The 20,000-nt window shown below is 42.8% G+C and overlaps 1 protein-coding gene across 1 annotated transcript in view; it reads right to left on the bottom strand.

The window, feature by feature from the left end:
• LOC123503485 overlaps window positions 1-20,000 on the bottom strand; it is a 182,411-nt gene that overhangs the window by 160,960 nt on the left and 1,451 nt on the right. Inside the window, 2 exon segments of the mRNA XM_045253308.1 lie at window positions 9,773-9,937; window positions 11,435-11,769. Of these exon segments, the coding sequence (XP_045109243.1) occupies window positions 9,773-9,937; window positions 11,435-11,769 (500 nt within the window).

The raw sequence follows: 20,000 nt of genomic DNA, 5'->3' as shown, positions 1-20,000 counted from the left end.
ATTTCCCAAGGGAGAACAGCCTCTCTCTCCCCTTGAACCTGGTGCTTCTGTGCCTCGTTTGATCTTTCCCTCGTAGAAAATTCCGACACGTCGCTGCTGACTCAGGCCTGCAACCTGCATATCACCGGCGGCAAGGCACGGGCCAGGGATCATAATGCTCCAATCTTCACACACACACACACACACACACACACACACACACACACACACACACACACACACACATGGAAAACGACACTCACTCCGACTCTTCCCGTTGCCGCTCACAGGTTTAGCGTTACTGGCACGGTTTAATTGAAATCTTCGGCACTCGTCTCCCATGTTAACTGATCCGCGACGCAACCTTGCACAGTCTGGCCATCGGTGCTGTGATCGCCCTACGCACGCAAGACCGGGACTCGTCACGTTAGTAGTGGGGCAGGTCAGTTTCCTCATAATTTGAATTCTTGAGAAGGAAAAATACTATCACATCTAACTTTTTTTCAACATTTCTATCGTATTTCTATCTACTCGTATGATGTGAGATGCGAGTATTTTTTGCCTTAACTTTATTTTGTTGCTTCTCTATTTTTTCTTTCATAATAAAAGACATAAAACGCCACAAACAAAAGCATAAAAAAGAGCGCAACAACGGTATTGGTATTCAATCTTACTTAGCTCTTCCTGCAATACTGCAAGACTCAGGTAACGTGAGGCACCAAGTCAGCTGAGTCAGACACCACAGAAACAACAAAGACCGATAATCAAGAAACGAAAATATATACAGCTTACGTACCAGTTCCAGTTCATCGTCTTTGCTGGTCTGTACTGGAACACTGCTGCTAAGTAAGGACCTACGTGTAGTTTCCTCACCCACCCACATACTGCTAGATACGTAAGGCAAGGCACATCTACGCCTCAACACCACAACACGAAATATGCCTGAGTAAGTCTGACGCTGATGGACAAAATTTATGGAGAAACATTCAGCACGTGACCTCACTTATCGACTCAGCGAGGCGGCCAGCAGGGAAGGCGGCGTGGGGCCATCGGGTACTCTTAAAGGCAACCCACGCAGGAAACTTCAGCTACATATTTTGAGAGAAAGCAAGAAAAGATAACGACAACATCAATACGTCACAATATGACTTCTACATCACGCACTAATGAGGTAAGTCACTAATTCACTAATAAGAACGTTATAGTGTTGCTACTAATGCATCAATCCACAGGTACTTCCTTACGCTAGTTCTTCCTGACACCTGCTCAAAGTTCACCTCAGCAACCTTTCCTCCTCCGTCGTTCTCTTAGGCTGAGATTAGCACAGTCGACACAACACTCCACAACGGCCTGTAGTGCCTCACTTTTTTCTCTTTGTATCTAAAACCAATGAAAGGTTTGTGTGTGTGTGTGTGTGTGTGTGTGTGTGTGTGTGTGTGTGTGTGTGTGTGTGTGTGTGTGTGTGTGTGTGTGTGTGTGTGTGTGTGTGTGTGTGTGTGTGTGTGTGTGTGTAGATCAGTGCAGTCTTATATCATTTTTACCATGCTAACACGCACGATGCATCACAAGAAAACACTCCATGACACAGTTATTTGTTATGTTCTATAAAAAGCCAAATCACTTCACTTATCTTTAATTAAGAGGAAAATCCATACGCAACAGAAAATATATCCGTTCGTAGCATGTTCAAGTTTCTCTTTCCGACTTTGCGTTGTATAGACACGTAATGCTGTACGGGAGCACCATGACAAACAACACGCAGGATGTAATCAGGCAAACTTACTCCTGCACCTAACCAACCTGAGTTACGACTCCGTACTGATGGTGATGGTTGTCTTCACAATTATGATGATGACACAAGCATCAGCTATCAAAGTAATCAGCATCACATATCACAACATCAACTATCAAAATTTAATGTCCGGATTTAATAAAGAAAATGGACAGTGGAAAAATTTTAAGCTAGCTGAATTTCATCAACTAACACCTTTAAAGCTGAAAGTTCTCAGTGCAGAGAGAGGTGTCAAGGCATCAATAAAGTGGCATGTGTGTATTCCACTGCCAATAACATCCAAACGATGACATCACTGGGTAGCATTTGGCAAAGGCGAGGCGGTCAGAGTACAAAGCAGACGTTGTAGAAAAATGTGGTGTTGAAGAAGCTATACTGAGATAATGAGGGCTTGGGGGGAGAGGCTGAAGCTTAGCAAGGATAGAACCGAGGCCCGTATTCAGAAACACTTTGCTCTCTTACCACGATTATTTTCAAAGGACTTAGCTTTTCACGAGCGTTTCTCCCATGCCGATGTAGAAATTTTGTCAATCAGTTACTAGAAAAACTTGAATAATTTCAAGTAGAGCCTTTGGAAAGTAGTGGGAGAGCGGCGTAGCAGTGTTTCAGAATGTCCTTAACGCAGGTGTGGCTGGAAATGTGGCTGAGTTTGGGTCTTGGCTAGGGTGAGGGCTGGGGATGAGGATGAGGCTCGGGTAGAACGTGAGCAGCAGAAGACAGAGGGCGAGGATTAGACGGATTAAGGACGGGACATTAAAAGGCAGCGAGGGGGAGGATGGACGTTCATTATCCGCCACAGGGTTTCTTATAAAACGCTTTGCCGTGAAAAATAAATGTAGCTTTAAAAAAAGAGAGAGGGGGGTAGGGAGGAGAAAGGGTTACCGAGACCTTTAATAATCACTGGATGAGGCGGACTCGCGTTCATTGTGCCGTAAATAAAGAGCGAGTGAGAGCTTAGCCTGAGAGTCCACTAGGCGGCTTAAGAATACCGACATAATGAGGTCCCTCGCGGTCCCCACCCACGCGTCCTCTACTGCATTGGAGGAGACACGGGAGGGAGACAGCACTAAGGAAGCAAGCACGGGAGTAGGCACGAGAGGGAGGGAACAAAGTAGGAAGGCAGCACTAAGGAAGGAAGCATGGGAGGGAGACAGCACAAGGAAGGAAGCACGGGAGGAGGCACGGGAAGGAGGTAACAGAGTAGGAAGGCAACACTAAGGAAGGAAGCACGGGAGGGAGGCAGCACAAGGAAGGAAGCACGGGAAGAGGCACGGGAGGGAGGTAACAGAGTAGGAAGGCAACACTAAGGAAGGAAGCACAGGAGGGAGGCAGCACAAGGAAGGAAGCACGGAGAGAGGCAACACAGAGAGAGGCAGCAAGAAGAGAGGCAGCACGGTGAGAGGCAACACGGAGGGAGACAACACAGAGACCCAGTATTCAGGGAGGCAGCATGGAGAGAGGCAGCACGACGGAAGGCAGCACGGGGAGAGGCAACACGGAGATAGGCAGCACTGAAAGAGGCAGTACAGAGGGAAACAGCACGGGGAAAGGCAGCACGGAGAGATGAAGAACAGAGGGAGGCAGCACCGGGAGAGGCAGCACAAAGAGAGGCAGCACGGGAGGGAGGGCAAGAAGCAGCAATCACAGCAGCATAACGAGGCAAGTAATAACAGCCATCAAGTCTGCACATAAACACGACCCTCATCACCTCCACCACCCACTGTTCTTCTTACAGTTATACAATAATAACGCTGCCACTACATCACCACCACCACCACCACCACCACCACCACTACAACCACCACCGGTAACGACTGCAATAACGACCTTGCCCAAACCAACCAGCCAGTCACAACACAAGAGGCAAAGGCAGAACGAGCGAGTACAATGTCATAAGACTGTAATATAATAACAAAGCGAACAGGAAGAAGAAAATAACTACAAAAATATCAACAACACATGCAGTAACATCGTCATCACCACCACCACCATCATCACCAACATAAGCAGCATGTGTCACTGATAACCCTGTCAGAACAAGAGCTGTCGCCTCGGGAAATAACCTCATGTTCCTACCGCACGTGATCTCTGAATCAGACAAAATTTACAACACAACAAGAACAAGCTGAAGGTCACGAGGCAGTCTAATTCTCCCCGTCTGAAAAGAAAGAAAGGAAAAAAGCGTAACCCACACGCTCTCTCAGGTAAAGAAACAGGTACAGTGGGTGGGAGAGAAGGTGGGAGTTGGAGGCGCACGGCACGGGATACATGCTGAATTCTATCACGTCTTGGTGGTGGCAGAAGAAAGTAAATAAATCCATCTCCTGGAGGTAAAAGTGACACCTGAGCCACCATCGTTTGTCTTGCACAGGTCTCCCTTGGCACCGATTCATCGACACTACCAGAATGCACAGCGTCACCCCAACCAAGCAAGGGAAGTGGACACGCAACCAACGGGGATATTCCAGGTAAAAAGGAGAAGAGAAAAGTGAGCAGGGATGAGTGGTAACCTTTGACACACACTGCGCCCTGCACGCAAAATCCTCATCTTTCTCCGTACTTGTCTTTTCTGAACGCCGCCTCATCAACGCTGTTCATTCCTACCCTTTCCGGCGACGGAATAATGGTGCAGTATATTTTCCGACTCACACAAAGCTTCAGCACTGCAAAGGATGATCATGGAGAGTTTTCTGTGCGCCTGTGAGCTTCAAAGGAATCCCGGCTTTAGTGAATATAAAAAGGAAGGAAAATAAACAAATATGAGCCGAAAGCAGAATATGCAATTGTTTCCCCTTAGATGTCCACACTACCACCACCACAACGCCACCACCACCATTACTATATATGCTACAGTCCCTCTTCTAAAATCGCCACCTCGCATGTATTGATTCCACAGAAAACGAGAACATCGCAGGAGTAACAATGATACGCTGCAGTGTACAAAATCAATCCGACGGTGACTGATCCACACACACACACACACACACACACACACACACACACACACATATCACCAGGCGACCGTGAACACACACACACACACACACACACACACACACACACACACACACACACACACACACAGAGAGAGAGAGAGAGAGAGAGAGAGAGAGAGAGAGAGAGAGAGAATCAGATCATAATAGTGTAAGCACGTGAAACAAAGCAAAATTAATAACTCTCTCTCTCTCTCTCTCTCTCATACCACCTAACCAAAATACAATATAATAGTTACAAGGCAAGTATTTCCACAAGCAGTAAGGCAACATCACGTTCCTGTATACACTTCGGTCTTGTACTCGAACAAAAACGTTCATTCACTACCAAGGGATTGTGTTCTAAAACGTTTTGGTTCCTTCCTTGGGTTCCTGCACAAGCTTTGGTGGAAGTTACTGGAGTCTTCATGAGGGTCTTCGTGATTCCAATAAGGGTTTGATAAGGATTCTGCATCATTAATGGGAAAATAAGAGAATAAAGGAAGCTGCCAGAAGTCGCCAAGCCTACACGTGGCACTTACTGTATAAGAAATCTTCTTCAAATTCATCACCCACCCACTGTCCTCCCTCTCACTTTTCCCTTCATGCCCTCTCACTTCCTCCCTCTCCCACACCCCTCTTGCCTCTCCCCACCTCCTCCCTCCATCCTAAAAATTTTTCTTCCAAATCCGTCACCTACCCACTCCCCTCCCTCTCACTTTTCCCTTCATCTCTCCCTCTCACTTCTTCCCTCTCCCACACCCCTCTTGCTTCTCCCCACCTCCTCCCCTTCATCCTAAACATTTTTTCTTCCAAATCCGTCACCTACCCACTCCCCTTTCCCTCATTTTTCTCTCCATCTCTCCCTCTCACTTTCTCTCCCATGTATTTCCACCTATCTTCCTCATCCATAGCTTTTCATCTATTAAAACTCTAATGGCTCAGCACTAACTACCTTATCATTGAGTTTTCTTTTTTCTTTACCTATCACGCAACTTGAAAACCTTCGTGTCTCTTGAACCTAATTTTTTTCCAAGCTAGAAGAGAAAAAGAAACGTGAGAATCAGACTAATAATTATCTTTTCTGATGTGAGAATTCAAAGCCCCTCAGAGGTCAGGTTAGGTTAAAGAGATGTAAGATAAGATAAATTCATACACACACACACACACACACACACACACACACACACACACATGTGATAAGTGGACATTGACCTCGGAAAAAAGCAGGTGTGCGAGATGAGTACCAAGCAGGTGTGTGTGTGTGTGTGTGTGTGTGTGTGTGTGTGTGTGTGTGTGTGTGTGTGTGTGTGTGTGTGTGTGTGTGTGTGTGTGTGTCATGTAGAGTATTTTTTTTTTTTCACTGAGAGAAGTATATGAACTATCTCTCTCTCTCTCTCTCTCTCTCTCTCTCTCTCTCTCTCTCTCTCTCTCTCTCTCTCATGACCCTCCAGCGATCCTTTCATTCACTCCTTCTTAATGCATCACACAGAAAGAAAAGTAAAAAAAAAAAAACTACGAGAAGCAAAAAAACACCAAACTACAGAAAAACAATAATAAAAAAGAAAACAATCCATAAAAAAAAGAAACAAGAGAAGAATGAAACGTATCCCACTCGACATTGCTTTTTTTTTCTCGCTCTCATCACTTCCACACACACATATACACCACGCCACCCCGAACAGAACAACACACAAGAGAGAAAAACTTAAGAGCTCCATGACAGTGACTCAGAAACCCGTATACGAGGAAGAGGAAAATATAATCATGCCTGTAATTTCCCTGCTGGCACGCAAACCCCGTACAAGAAGGAAGGAAAGGAAGGAAAGAGAGGAGGTATATGAGGAAAAGGGATAGGAAGAGGGCGCAGGAATAGAGAGGAGTGCAAGGGGAAATTCTTGCACTTTGGCCTCCTATGTGAGGGGAAAACTGAGTAAAAAAAAGTGAGAGAGGAAAGGAAAAATGCGAAATGTGTGAAAGTTTGTGGGCAGTCATCTCGAGTTTGTTAGGATTCTCTCTCTCTCTCTCTCTCTCTCTCTCTCTCTCTCTCTCTCTCTCTCTCTCTCTCTCTCTCTCTCTCTCTCTCTCTCTCTCTCTCTCTCTCTCTCTCTCTCTCTCTCTCTCTCTCTCTCTCTCTCTCTCTCTCTCTCTCTCTCTCTCTCTCTCTCTCTCTCTCTTTCTGACAAGAAGGATGACTCTTTGCATTTTTTTCCCGTTTTTCCTCATTACAAAATCCAGGCCAGAGATTTATGTGTTGGGTTATGTTTACTAATGTTACAACTTGAGGTCTTCGTATCTTGTCTGCCCGTTTGCATGTGTTAACGACTGCATGTATTATAGCGTTTGATCTACTGCTTCTCAGATGTATCCAGCACACACACACACACACACACACACACACACACACACACACACACACACACACACACACACACACACACACACTCGATTCCCGCAGGCGCACCGAGACATATGGGCAAACCTCTTAATGTGTAGCCCCTGTTCACTTAGCAGCAAGTAGGTAAGGGATATAACTCAAAGGTTTGTGGCCTCGCTTTTGCGGTGTGCGGAGTGTGGTGTGGTCTCAGTCCTACCCGGAAGCTAGGTCTATGAGCTCTGACCTCGCTTCGTAATGAGGAAGGGTGACCAGCAGGCAACCGTGAATACACACACACACACACATACACACACATATATGCTTCCCGTCCTCCTCCTCCTCCTCCTCCTCCTCCTCCTCCTTCTCGCATTCCAGAGGTGAGCAAACTTTTCAGTGCTACGGCCACATTAAAAAATAAAATCACAGTCTTATAAGCCCACATATTATATTAACCCAAAATTATTAACATTTAAAATACAAAATAAAAGACTCTTGAAGAAAAAGCCACCCTCCTAACGCATATGCACACCTGTGGGAAGAAAACGAAATGCTCATTATATTATTTGGCGTTTCTTATTAACTTCCTCTTTCAAATTTACTAACATTTGTCGGATCTCATGAATTCCATTGGCGAGTCGTAGTTTGCCCACACCTGTCCCATTCAATTGTCCTTAATTTTTTTTCTTTTTCTTTTTTTTATTACCGTAAATGTGATTCCTAAAGAACTACTGAGTAAGTGTTTCAGAATTCAATATCTGTTGGCTTACTCCTTTTTTTCACTTCTCTGCCCACTAAGTATACCATGGTTATCTTGTGCAGTTATGTAGGGAGTTAAGAGGGTCAGTCATGTTCATTATAACCATGCACCCTTTCTAAATACATCGTTAACCCTCCACTGCAACCAGAAACATCCATAGCCTCCACTCCATCCCAGCCAGACACATGCATCACCACTCATCCACTTTGCAGACACATCCTCCTTCTCTTATCCACCTCAGCCAGGAATGAGTGTATAAAGGAGAATCATATAAGAGAGTGTCAACAGAAAAACACGTTCCTAAAGGTAAGCTTGGTATTGCAGGACTGATAAAAATATATTCTAGAAAAAATAATAAAAGTTTTAAATAGTACACGGCTTGGAAAAAATGGAAAGGTAATATCTAAACCGTAGTATTCAACTGAGAGAAAGAAATACCTGTTTTCTCTTTTTTTCCCCTCTCTCTCCATTTCCCTCTTACATGTACTGGTACCGCCCAAGGCTAACTACAGTACGTAACAGAAATTATTCGCTCACCGCGCCACAGGAAATATATAGCAACTCGACGGCTTGTGCACATGGTACTATGAAAAAAAAGCAGAACAAAACATAGTAGAAACAAGACAACAAAGACAACATGACTCACAAAGAAATATATGAATAAAAATGACGAACTACAGCTCCGGGTCAGCATTAGTGCGATGAAAACACGAAAAAAGGTCCAGGCAGTGTTTCATCACCAACGTATAACGACATGTGTACGAGGAAGCAGCAAGGAATACACACCTACCAATAAACATGCACATAGGTAAAGGTACTCACTTTGCTTCAGGGGTCTTTTGGTCAATCTTGCACCTGTGAAGTTCTGTATAATCTCACCAAAAATTCAAAGAACCTTCCACATCTATAAAAGGAGGGATTCGTTCTCAATTCAAATGTGTATTAAATGGAAGTGACTCATTATTCGGGCTGTTAGTGGCGAGGCAATAGGGAACTTTTAAAGATTAGACAAATTTCTGGACACTGATGATATATAGGTGGATATACTGTAGTTATCTTTAATAAAATATCTGCCAAGTGTAACCCTGACAATTTCTTAAGTTTCCCTATTCTACTTATGTCTCCATGGTCTGAATTCTGAGATAATGAACGAAAAATTTTGAAACCACTTCCCCTGAGTGGAGATCTCAAGGCAATATTTCAACATAATCTATTCAAGCACAAGTAATTAATATAACAATATGCACCCTGTTTCAGCGTCACGGCTTTGAAGTGAGTCATCAAAATCAGTCATGCCAACCATCTCGAGGTGGCCCACGACGAACGAACAATAACTGTCACACCAATCGTGGCAAACAGTTCGAGAAATTTTTGGTGAGAGTGTACATGCAGAGCAACACAACAAGAGAGAAAGATAACAGGCACTAACTAATGCACTAATCCCTTTCACTGTGAAAGAATGTTTGCATGGATAGAGTAAGAAGAGAGAGCGTAGTGAAGTTAATTTTGTCTTTTCTATGATGAATATTCAAGAGACGCATTTTTCGTATTGTAAGAGTGACAACGGCCAAGGACAACAAATAGAGCGAAAAAAAGAGGCCCCAATAAGGTCCCAGTTCCTGTAAAAAAAAAGGTCAAAAGTGGCCTCAATAACTGGATAATAAGTATCTCTAGAACTCCCTCTTGAAATAGCTCAAGTCATAAGAGACAGGTATGGAGTTCCAGCATTGACCAGAAAAAAGAATGAATGATTGAGAAAACTGTTCAACTCTTACATTAGAAAGGTGGACAGCATATAAGTAAGTATCTACAAAGCCGTGGATGCATTGAGAATAACATTGCCTGACAGTGAAAGGGCCATCCAATGAAAACATGTTTGTTTAGCGGATACTCACTTCGCTTCTGGGAGAGTGCGTGCAGGACGGCGGTGACCACATCGTTCCGCTGATCCCGCCTGTGCCGCAGTTTGTCCCTCTTCTTGAGTTCCCGCACCAGCAAGGCACACTGGCCAGACAAGGAAGCCTCCAGCGACGACACCAGCAGCTTCAACTCTGCCACGTCTGAGAGAAGGAAGGAAAGTTGTAAGTGGGAGTGGCAGAGTTGAAGGTGCGAGATGCGTCAAGAAAGAATGGTATGCGGTATGTTCTTGCAATGATAGATAAGGAAAGACAAAGGAAAGGAAGAGTAAGGCAGGTGTAAGGAAGAGTATAGTTATCAGTTATCATTTATCTGTCTGTGTTTATACTGGATTGAACACAGCCAGTTACGTCTCGTCTTTAAATACCGAGTGATGAACATTTCTCCTTAAATTTACGTATACTGTTTATCCTTACTACTCTCTCCAGTAATGCGTTTCACCAGTCTGTGCACTGGTATTTTGGAATCTATTTTAACATACCCTTATCTATTCCCTACATTTAGATGTTGTCTTCTTGTGTGTGTGTGTGTGTGTGTGTGTGTGTGTGTAGGTGTATGTATGAGCGTAAGTTCCTGTCTTGTTGGAGGAGAAGGCCTGGTCTGAAAGTAAGAATCATTTGGTTAAAAGAGGTATAACGTTGGCAGAAACCTTGACAGAACTCTCTTGCTATATCCATCGTGTGTGTGTGTGTGTGTGTGTGTGTGTGTGTGTGTGTGTGTGTGTGTGTGTGTGTGTGGATGAGGAGGAGGTGGAGAGTCAGGAGTCTTAACTATTTCATCTCAGTCGGTTTAATTTCGTTGAGTGCAAAACAACTCCCAGGTGAACAACAAAACTCAGGTAATACCGCTTGGCGTGCTTAATTACACCTAATGAAGAAAATGTATTGCAAGACTCAACGTTTGGGATTTAAACAAAGTAAAACATAACATAAAACTTCAACATGCGGTGTATATATATAAAGAAAAGAAACATGCAACAAATTCTACTGTTTTACCTTTAGAATGGAAAAATAAGGAACGGTAATAGAACACAGAACCTCTGAAGAAAAATCTGGCATTCCTGATTCAACGTTGATGGAATTTATTTTTCCTTTCAGCCACAATACCTGAGAGAGAGAGAGAGAGAGAGAGAGAGAGAGAGAGAGAGAGAGAGAGAAATAGACAAAGCAAAAAATGAAGAAATTAGAAATGTAAACAAACATTAAGCAAGCAAAAACTGAAAAATCAAATACAAGGAAGATATTAATCCTTTCTGCAATAGTAATCTTATCCACTGGCTCCCTCACTCCCCCACCTTCCCCACCATAAGCCTAGCATGAATGTGAACTAAACCTTCTCCACGAACACGTTAATTAACAACCAATCCTTTATAAAATTGCTACGTGTTGAAGGACAATGTCATTTTTTTTCTTTCATACGTAAATTTTGATACTCATCCCCCTCTATACAGACACACAGACGTATATACTGTTACTATAGAGTCTGATAAGTCTTTCCTGCAGTATTTCAACTTACTGGATGTCCTCCTATCCACATCCCAAGCCCCTGTCACCTCCTTGCCTTCCCTACCCACACCCTATGTCTCTACCATCCCTATACCTTCTTCACCAGTATCTCTGCCAACCTATACACACACTCACGCTTGCTTTGGAGTCTGAACCTGCGCAGAACCACCCTGGAGGAGGAGGAGGTGGCGGAGGATGGGATGCAGCGTCGGTAGCGGGTGACGGCGGGCTCTGAAGTGGTGGAGTGCTCCGTCATGGTGTCTGACTCCCCGAGGCTGCTGCTGCAGTAGCGTTGGTGGTTGCGGTAGATGGACAGCAGCAACCCATCTACTAGGGACGGTTTGCGAAGGCTTTCTTCGTCCCTCCATGTTCCTGGTTTTATCTCTGCTTCATTTTCTCCTCCTAGTTTGTTCTCCCCTTCAGAGCGCTCCGTGCTGACTGATCCGATGCTGCTACTGACACGTCGCCTTCTGTAAACAAAAAAGAATCAAAATATACACAAACAACAGCATCATTGACGTAGTTTCGCTAAGACGCTTCATCCCGCGCGCCTCTCATTCCCATAGTAAAATGACACGAAAATTATTTGCTGGTCTCGACTTCCATGATCGCGTCACTCCTACGGAATATTGCAACTTTTCACTTTTTTCAAGTTTCAGAACAGTAAAAGAAAAAATGCGATTGAAATTAAATCACGTAAAGTAAAAAGAAATATTGATATAAAAAGCCTATGTTTATCGCTCTTATCACGTGTTCTTCCCCCAAAGGTCAATGAGTCACGATTTGTAATGTCTGATCATAACAGTATGAATTTCTAAAACATCTCATATTTACAGAAAAAATGCCACACGAACGAAGCCAAGAATCATACTATCCTCAGTAATAGACTACTCTACTGCGGTGTGTGTGTGTGTGTGTGTGTGTGTGTGTGTGTGTGTGTGTGTGTGTGTCAGACTGCACATGTAAAAGCTATAGCCATGGCAGCTATTCTCTATCGCTTGGTCTTCCTGTGACATTTCATTATCAGCAAGCCTGACTTCGCAGACTAAGTATAAGTCTGAACCAGCGATAACGCGACTACATGATAAAGGAGACTAATTTTCCAGTCCTTACCTTTAAACATGTTCGATTCTGTGACTGTAGATAATAAATGATCTAACAATGAAGTGTTTCAGGGTGACTAATGATACTGAGCTCACATTCATTTGGCAAGAAATAGAGGTACGTAGATTGGTTCATCAAGTTCGAGGCTAACTATTAACCCTTTCAGTATTGCGACGCATTTTTACCATGAGTTTTGGACTATTTTATTTACATTAAGAAGGGTCTACGGAGGTCAGAAGATTAATGGCCAGAGTCTTTACTATTTTAATTATCACATAAGTTTCTGAAGCTGTATAAAATCACCAAATAGTAACCAAAATGAAAATGAAAACGTGTCACGGTACTGAAAAGGTTAAAATGATAGTTTCGGCTAAAACAGTAAATCCTTATGTTTAACGCATACTCGAGACAAAGAAGAATGTATTGCACGTTGAATTTGCATTGAAAAAAACATCTTTAAGATTTTTTATTTGAAATGAGAACCTGCATCAAGCCGTTAACATGTGTCGTGCAATAGAGAGCAGCTTGGTAAATGTTACACGAAGGTGCTGAACTAAACTGTTGAGTCAAGAGAGTGCACATGTGGATATGATCTTTGTAATCTCTCTCTCTCTCTCTCTCTCTCTCTCTCTCTCTCTCTCTCTCTCTCTCTATCTATCTATCTATCTATCTATATATATATATATATATATATATATATATATATATATATATATATATATATATATATATATATATATATATATATATATATATATATAATGTGACGAGTAAAAAAATAGAATACCTCCCAAAATATACTGTAGATCTTTAATATTGTTCTACTTCACCTTTCTGCGTAGCGACCCTTCCGCCTCGCGCTCCCCTGCCCTCGCCTCACCTGGCTAATTAGTCTCGATCACCAGCAGTCGGCAGCAAATTTGGCTCTGCGCAGGTGTGCTTACTATGATTAGAAAGTCTGAGCGTAAATGATGTTCCGCGGGGAGCGACTGAGATGGAGAAATAGCGAGTACAACTTGTTATCAGCGCCTGTTACTTATTTTTGGGCACGGGATGTGATGTACTTGTATTACACACCTCATCAGACCGAGGCACCGCAGCCTTGCACCAAGACAACTCAATCATCATCAGCCTGCATGATTCAACAGCAGGGCAAAGGCCGCCCTCAATGCTTAGCTGGCTTGGCTCCCTTGCCACGTTGTCAGGTAGCAAGGTCACAACTCTTATCTTATGCCCCGTGCCTTTCTGAACACTAACACAAAGCTTTGGAATTAAACACAGGATATCTCGGTCATGAGCCAGCGCCTCACTGTCGTCGCTGTTGTGGTAGTATTCATTGTCAGTGCCCTCGTCATCATAATTATAATATAAATTAAGGACAACTTTTATAAATTCATACATCACATTTATGTCAGGGAGGGAGAGTTTTTGTGGTGTGTGTGTGTGTGTGTGTGTGTGTGTGTGTGTGTGTGTGTGTGTGTGTGTGTGTGTGTTGGAAATGGCGGAAAGGGGAGGTATCGTTAACTGACGTAATAACTGTCTAATGTGACCAAACACTTCTTCATTTTCATCCTCCTTTCCTCCTTCAGTTGATAGTCATTCACGAAACTTTCAACACGAAATACGATCTATAAAGTAAACGTTAAGTCGTCCAATCAGAAAGGCAAGACGATGATGTCGACTGAACGAAGTTTGACAATATTGTATGTTACACCAAGTTTACGTCATGCATCCCCCTCTCTCTCTCTCTCTCTCTCTCTCTCTCTCTCTCTCTCTCGTGGCATCATAAAAGATATTCATGATGCAATTGAAATTAACGCTACCGACACAAGCCAAAATAATTCTCATTCCAAATTTACCAACGGGAGCAACACGGATGATAATTCCATTACAGCCAAATAAGACAAATTACGCCTTGATTAAGCATGACCTGCGTATAATTACAGTGCGACCATAACAAATCTGGAACATCATTTAATTTACGCTAATCAAAATCTGGATGCCAAAAATATGGATACCAAATGTCAGAAATGTAATTGGAAATGCCAGCCAAGATCAAACGTGTGTCTGTGATTTTCTTTTCTTCCATCACCACGAAGAGTCAACCACGCGGAGTCAATCAATCTCTCTCTCTCTCTCTGTGTGTGTGTGTGTAATTCACTGTTTGATCTGCTGCAGTCTCTGACGAGACAGCCAGACGTTACCCTACGGAACGAGCTCAGAGCTCATTATTTCCGATCTTGGGATAGGTCTGAGACCAGGCACACACCACACACCGGGACAACAAGGTCACAACTCCTCGATTTACATCCCGTACCTACTCACTGCTAGGTGAACAGGGGCTACACGTGAAAGGAGACATACCCAAATATCTCCACCCGTCGAACCCCGGTCATCTGGCTTGTGAAGCCAGCGCTCTAACCACTGAGCTACCGGGTGTGTGTGTGTGTGTGTGTGTGTGATGAGTACTTTTACTATATATACAGTTTTGCTAGTTTAGTTGAAATTTGCTCTAAAAATTTCATTTCGTTAGGTTAAGCAGTACAGAGTAAGTCAATTTCAGTAATTTTAATTCCACAAAAAGAAATTGCACTCAAACTCGCTTTATATCAGTTGTCTGTCACAGGAAAGGGTCTGCGTGATCGTGGCGTCTCTGCAATACATCTTGACTTTCCTTGGAGTCGGAAAATATACATTCGAAGCTCGGGCTTAGTTGAACTCACTGCCTACGTGATAAAACCATCCTTGGCTGTCTGTCTTAGCTACTGTTTAAACTTTCGACAAAAGTGATTCATTAACATCTGAGTATCGAAGGTCTCCATTACTTCAAAAATCAACATTCTCGACACTGAAAGCCCACACACACCTGGTTTATGGCCATATCTGAGTCAGGGTAGAATGTTAAGCTATTATCAGTCGTCGCTGGCCTTCAAATTATACATCATAGCTCATATCCTTCGTCAAAACTCCTTTAGTGATCATCAGTGTGGGAGGCCTGTCAGATGTGGGATCAACTTCGCCCTTTGATATAAAGCTTTTCCTTAATTATTAATCACTCAAGACATCTTCACTTGTTCTATAGCTACTTCCAATATCTAAGCTTGGTAAAACATGGTAAAATCTATTATCTTTTGATCCCCTTCTTTTCTATTGAAGTTCATAAAGATTTTATGCATTACTTTTGGTGGTGATAACAGTTTGATATCGCAGAGAAAGGCTTAAAGAGATGCCACATTACACCACAACATTGTACACCACTTCTGGAATTGGAGAGATTGATCCTGACACACATCAACACACTAACATTAATCTAGGGAGGAGTACAAAAATTTTCCTCTACCTTAAAAATTCCATGACAGAACGTTTGTTTGTTTCTGATGCTTCCCTCCTCTCCTCACTCATACCTGAAGTAACAGTATGTAGTGAGTCACAGCAGCTAGAATTTATAGGTTTTCATACTACCCTTATAGAAAATGAAGTCACAAACATGAATATCTAATTCTGACTACTACTACTACTATACTACCTCCACCACAACCACCACTACTAGTACAACCACTACTACTACTACTACTACTACTACTACTACTACTACTTCTACAACTATGACTACGACTAGTACTGTAGCTAACAAACATATCAAGTATCACTGTTATATAAGAACTACATCCTCCTCCCCCTCTTCCTCCTCCTCCTCCTCTCTAATCCACTTCCGAGCTCTGGAGGTGAAGAATGAAGAGGAAAAGTACCCTAGGTGGTGTTCTGTATATACTGGGACTCCGTTAGCTTGCAGGAAAGGAGAACGTTAGGACGAAAATACAAGAAAACAGGACGAAGGGAGAGAGACAGTGTGGAAAGGATAGAAGAGACAGAAAAGTAGGAAGAAGGAAAGGTAAATAAGAGAAATGTGTTAATAATATTTGTCACCCACCCACACACACACACACACACACACACACACACACACACACACGATTTTACTTTAGCACCACTATCGCTAATCTTTCAGAGAACTTCCGGACTACCACCACCGTCACCACCACTGCCACTGCCGCCACCACCATCACCAGCACCACCATCAGGATGTGTTGTGGAGGTGGTGGTGGTGGTGATGGTAGTAACGGTGGCGGTGAAAGAGAGGATAAAGGGAGATAGTGGTGTGTGTGTGTGTGTGTGTGTGTGTGTGTGTGTGATGGTGATAGTGGTGGTTGGGAAGGAAGGAGGGAGGGAGGGGTGGGGAGAAAGGCGGTGGTCGTGAGGGGTTCAGGGAGGAAACGCAGGTGTGAGTGCAGGTGCCACACACACACACACACACACACACACACACACACACACACACACACTTGTATAATTCACGACTTTAAATTTTCACCTTTATTTTTTTTCCCCTCTCTCCGTCTCTCTTACTCATTTATTAAACAGAGTAACCAATTTTTGTCCTGCGCATTATTTCAGTCTCCAACGCAGCAGCAACCCACACACGCCTCGCGACCCTTATGACTCGGAACACAGTGGCGGTGCGGAATATTATATGAATGTTTTACGGCATGTGGGAGACTGGTGGCTGGCGGTGGTGGTAGGTAAGATGTTAATGGCCTTGAGACGTCAGCAAGTAATGGTGCAGCAAATATAGAAAAGTATGATTTTTCATTGATTATTGGTAACAGTTCGTCAAAATATGAAATACCTGCATTACTTTCTCCATAAATCATCTTATATTTTGAATCAACATTTTCTTTAGGTAATAAGACGAATTTAGTTTTTCTCTTTTTTTTTCCACGTTGCCTTGCGGACATCTGAGGGCGCGCCACGTTTGATTCTACAGTAGGTATCCACGGCGTCCAAATGCGCAATATTATTTGTAACGCCATATATGCTACAGCGTATGTACTGTACGTAAATGCCGACGATATAATACCTCTGTGCTGGAGATTTATGTTCAGTTATACAAGACGTAGTACCGACACCATTCAGACCAGAGAGAGAGAGAGAGAGAGAGAGAGAGAATGGTGTTGAATCAGTGTCTTGGGACTTGGAGACTCGGCAGTGTAGAATTGAGTAAGTCACGTATGAGGGCGGCTGATGAAACGTATTAAAGAACAATAGTAAAAAAAAAAACCTAGCGTAATTCATCTCGTTATATTTCATTATTTTCTGATTGGGGCTGTTACCAATCAGCAAGACAAGGAGAAAGAGAATCTATTTACTCTTTATTTTCATTTATTATTTTGTTTTAAGAGCCATTCTCAGACCATAACACCGAAGCACACCAACACAACCAGCTGCCTTTCCAACGCTAATCTGTTTACGGCCATTCTGCTTAGCCATGCCTGTCACTTGGAATAACACGTTGTTGCTGATAAGTAATCTCTCTCTCTCTCTCTCTCTCTCTCTCCTCAGATACAAAAATTTGCTGCTAGAACTGCCTGAATGGGCTTCTGAGAAGTGTGATGAAGGTTAGTTAAAGTAGTGTTTGACAAAGATGCAGCGTGTTTAAATATGGTATCAGGTTAGGGTCGGTTAGGTTAAGAAAGGCTTATTATCGAGTATTTCTTAATTTTGTATCTTGTATGTCTTCTACTTTCACCCTCTCCACATCCCTCACATCTAACGCTACCGAGTGTTTGATGGTGATAAGTGGTGATAAGTGTGCTGAGGTGATAATGAGCATGTTAATATGTTGTTACTGTTCCTGATAATGATGATGACAGTATGTTGATGTTATTGTTCCTGATGATGATGATAGCTGTTAGTATGTCGATGTTATTGTTGGTGAGGATGATTGCAGTAGTCTTCGTCGTATTGTCGTATTGTCGGTGATTTCAACGATTTGTGATTACGAAAAGAAAACCAACAGTCACCGATGCAGTAGAAGGGAATAAATAAGAACTATAACTGTACTAATCAACATTGCCAACACAGTTTCCAAAGTTATGTAAATTCTACTTCGGCACACAACTCAGCCCGTTCTCCCAGTTACCCAATATCAAGCTAGGAGCTGGCGGGCCTGCAAATGTGGGGTGCCCTGAAGTTATCAATTTAAATCATTATACCAGTCAGTCTTCACGGCCTATACTGCTGCAAATGACACGGTAGCCAACTAGGCAAGAAAACCAGGTAAGACTGTGATATCCGGTCAGTAATAAAGGAAGTGCTTTCAGTAATCTATCCTCTATACTTAGCAGCACTATCGGTTTTCCTTATCCTTTGTGAAGCAGTGACCAAGGCCCGCTCTCTCTCTCTCTCTCTCTCTCTCTCTCTCTCTCTCTCTCTCTCTCTCTCTCTCTCTCTCTCTGAGGCGGCTTTCCCTGACTCTATCAAAGCCGAGAATACCTCCACCTCCGGGGCTGATAACAGGACGAGATTGGAAGGCAAGGAGGGTAGAGCGAGGAGAATGGGAAGTGGAAAGGAAGATGAAAATGGAAAAGAAGTAAGAGTAAGGGAATCAGGAGTAACTATGGAGTAAGGCATTGGGAAGGAAGATAGAAGAGGGGGGAAGAGAAGGGGAGAGCAAGAGAGATAATCTAGCCTCACGCCTCGTCCCAACAGGTAAAGGTGAGAAGAGAAATCCCTACCTGAGTTGTAACTGACTACGGATGCCACGTGATATGGTGTGTGTGTGTGTGTGTGTGTGTGTGTGTGTGTGTTCGAATCTCATAAAATATCAACTTATTTTCAATCGCAAAGAAATGTAACTTTTATTTATTTATTTATTTTCTTCACTAGGTATGATTTCCATCCTGAATTCTAATGTAAGCATTCGGACTCCATCATAACAGGTATTCCATTATTTTACATGACCACCGAAGTCGGGGCAGATTTTAGATAAAGGTTTACCGTCTATTTGATGTTATATTCATACCTTTAATTTCACGCCTTATTTGGTATTCTAACCCTGTATGTCGCACTTCCATGATTGAAAAGGTTTTTAAGATGTTCCTTGTTTCTAACGAGAATATATTTACAATACACAACTGAGAACACTAATTTACATAACATAAATGCGTGAGCTCGCTGATCACATCTAACGTGCATAACAAAAGCACACATTTTCGTGTCACTAAGTGGGCAACGTTAGTCATGCAAGATCAAGTTCACAGCGTTATTTCTATGTAATATTTAAAATCTTTGGAAGTGTGGTGTTTGCATTCCTCGTGGCAATTTTTTTTTTTTTTTTCCTTTTTTGTTTACTAAGCTAATCTTATACAAATTTTTGTTTCAGGTCGTTACGTACTCAGTCACATAAACCTGGGCCCCTTTGAAATTTTTCACAAGATCAACGAATTAACAAAGTTATTCTTTGATGCTGCCATTCTTCAGTACCTATATTTATTGATAGAGGCCATATGCATTGGGTGCAGACTCCGCCCCTTGACGGCGAGTAAAAACAGCGTTGACAAGAATTCTGAGTTTCTCGTCTTGTTAACTCGCTGAGGTAAGTACTTTCATAACAAGTTAAAGCAAGCACCTCCTCTATCCTCATCTCACGGCCTGGTACAGATGCGACCAGTAAACTCCTTGCTATCTTAGCCCATATATTTTCCAGTAGGAATACCTGGTAGATCCACACCAGGTGAAGGCTTCAGGTTCCCTTGGA

This window comes from Portunus trituberculatus, chromosome 14 (genome assembly GCF_017591435.1).
Source record: "Portunus trituberculatus isolate SZX2019 chromosome 14, ASM1759143v1, whole genome shotgun sequence".
NCBI lineage: Eukaryota > Metazoa > Arthropoda > Malacostraca > Decapoda > Portunidae > Portunus > Portunus trituberculatus.
The sequence above is the reverse complement of the archived record's forward strand: the minus strand, read 5'-3'. Positions and strand labels throughout refer to the sequence as shown.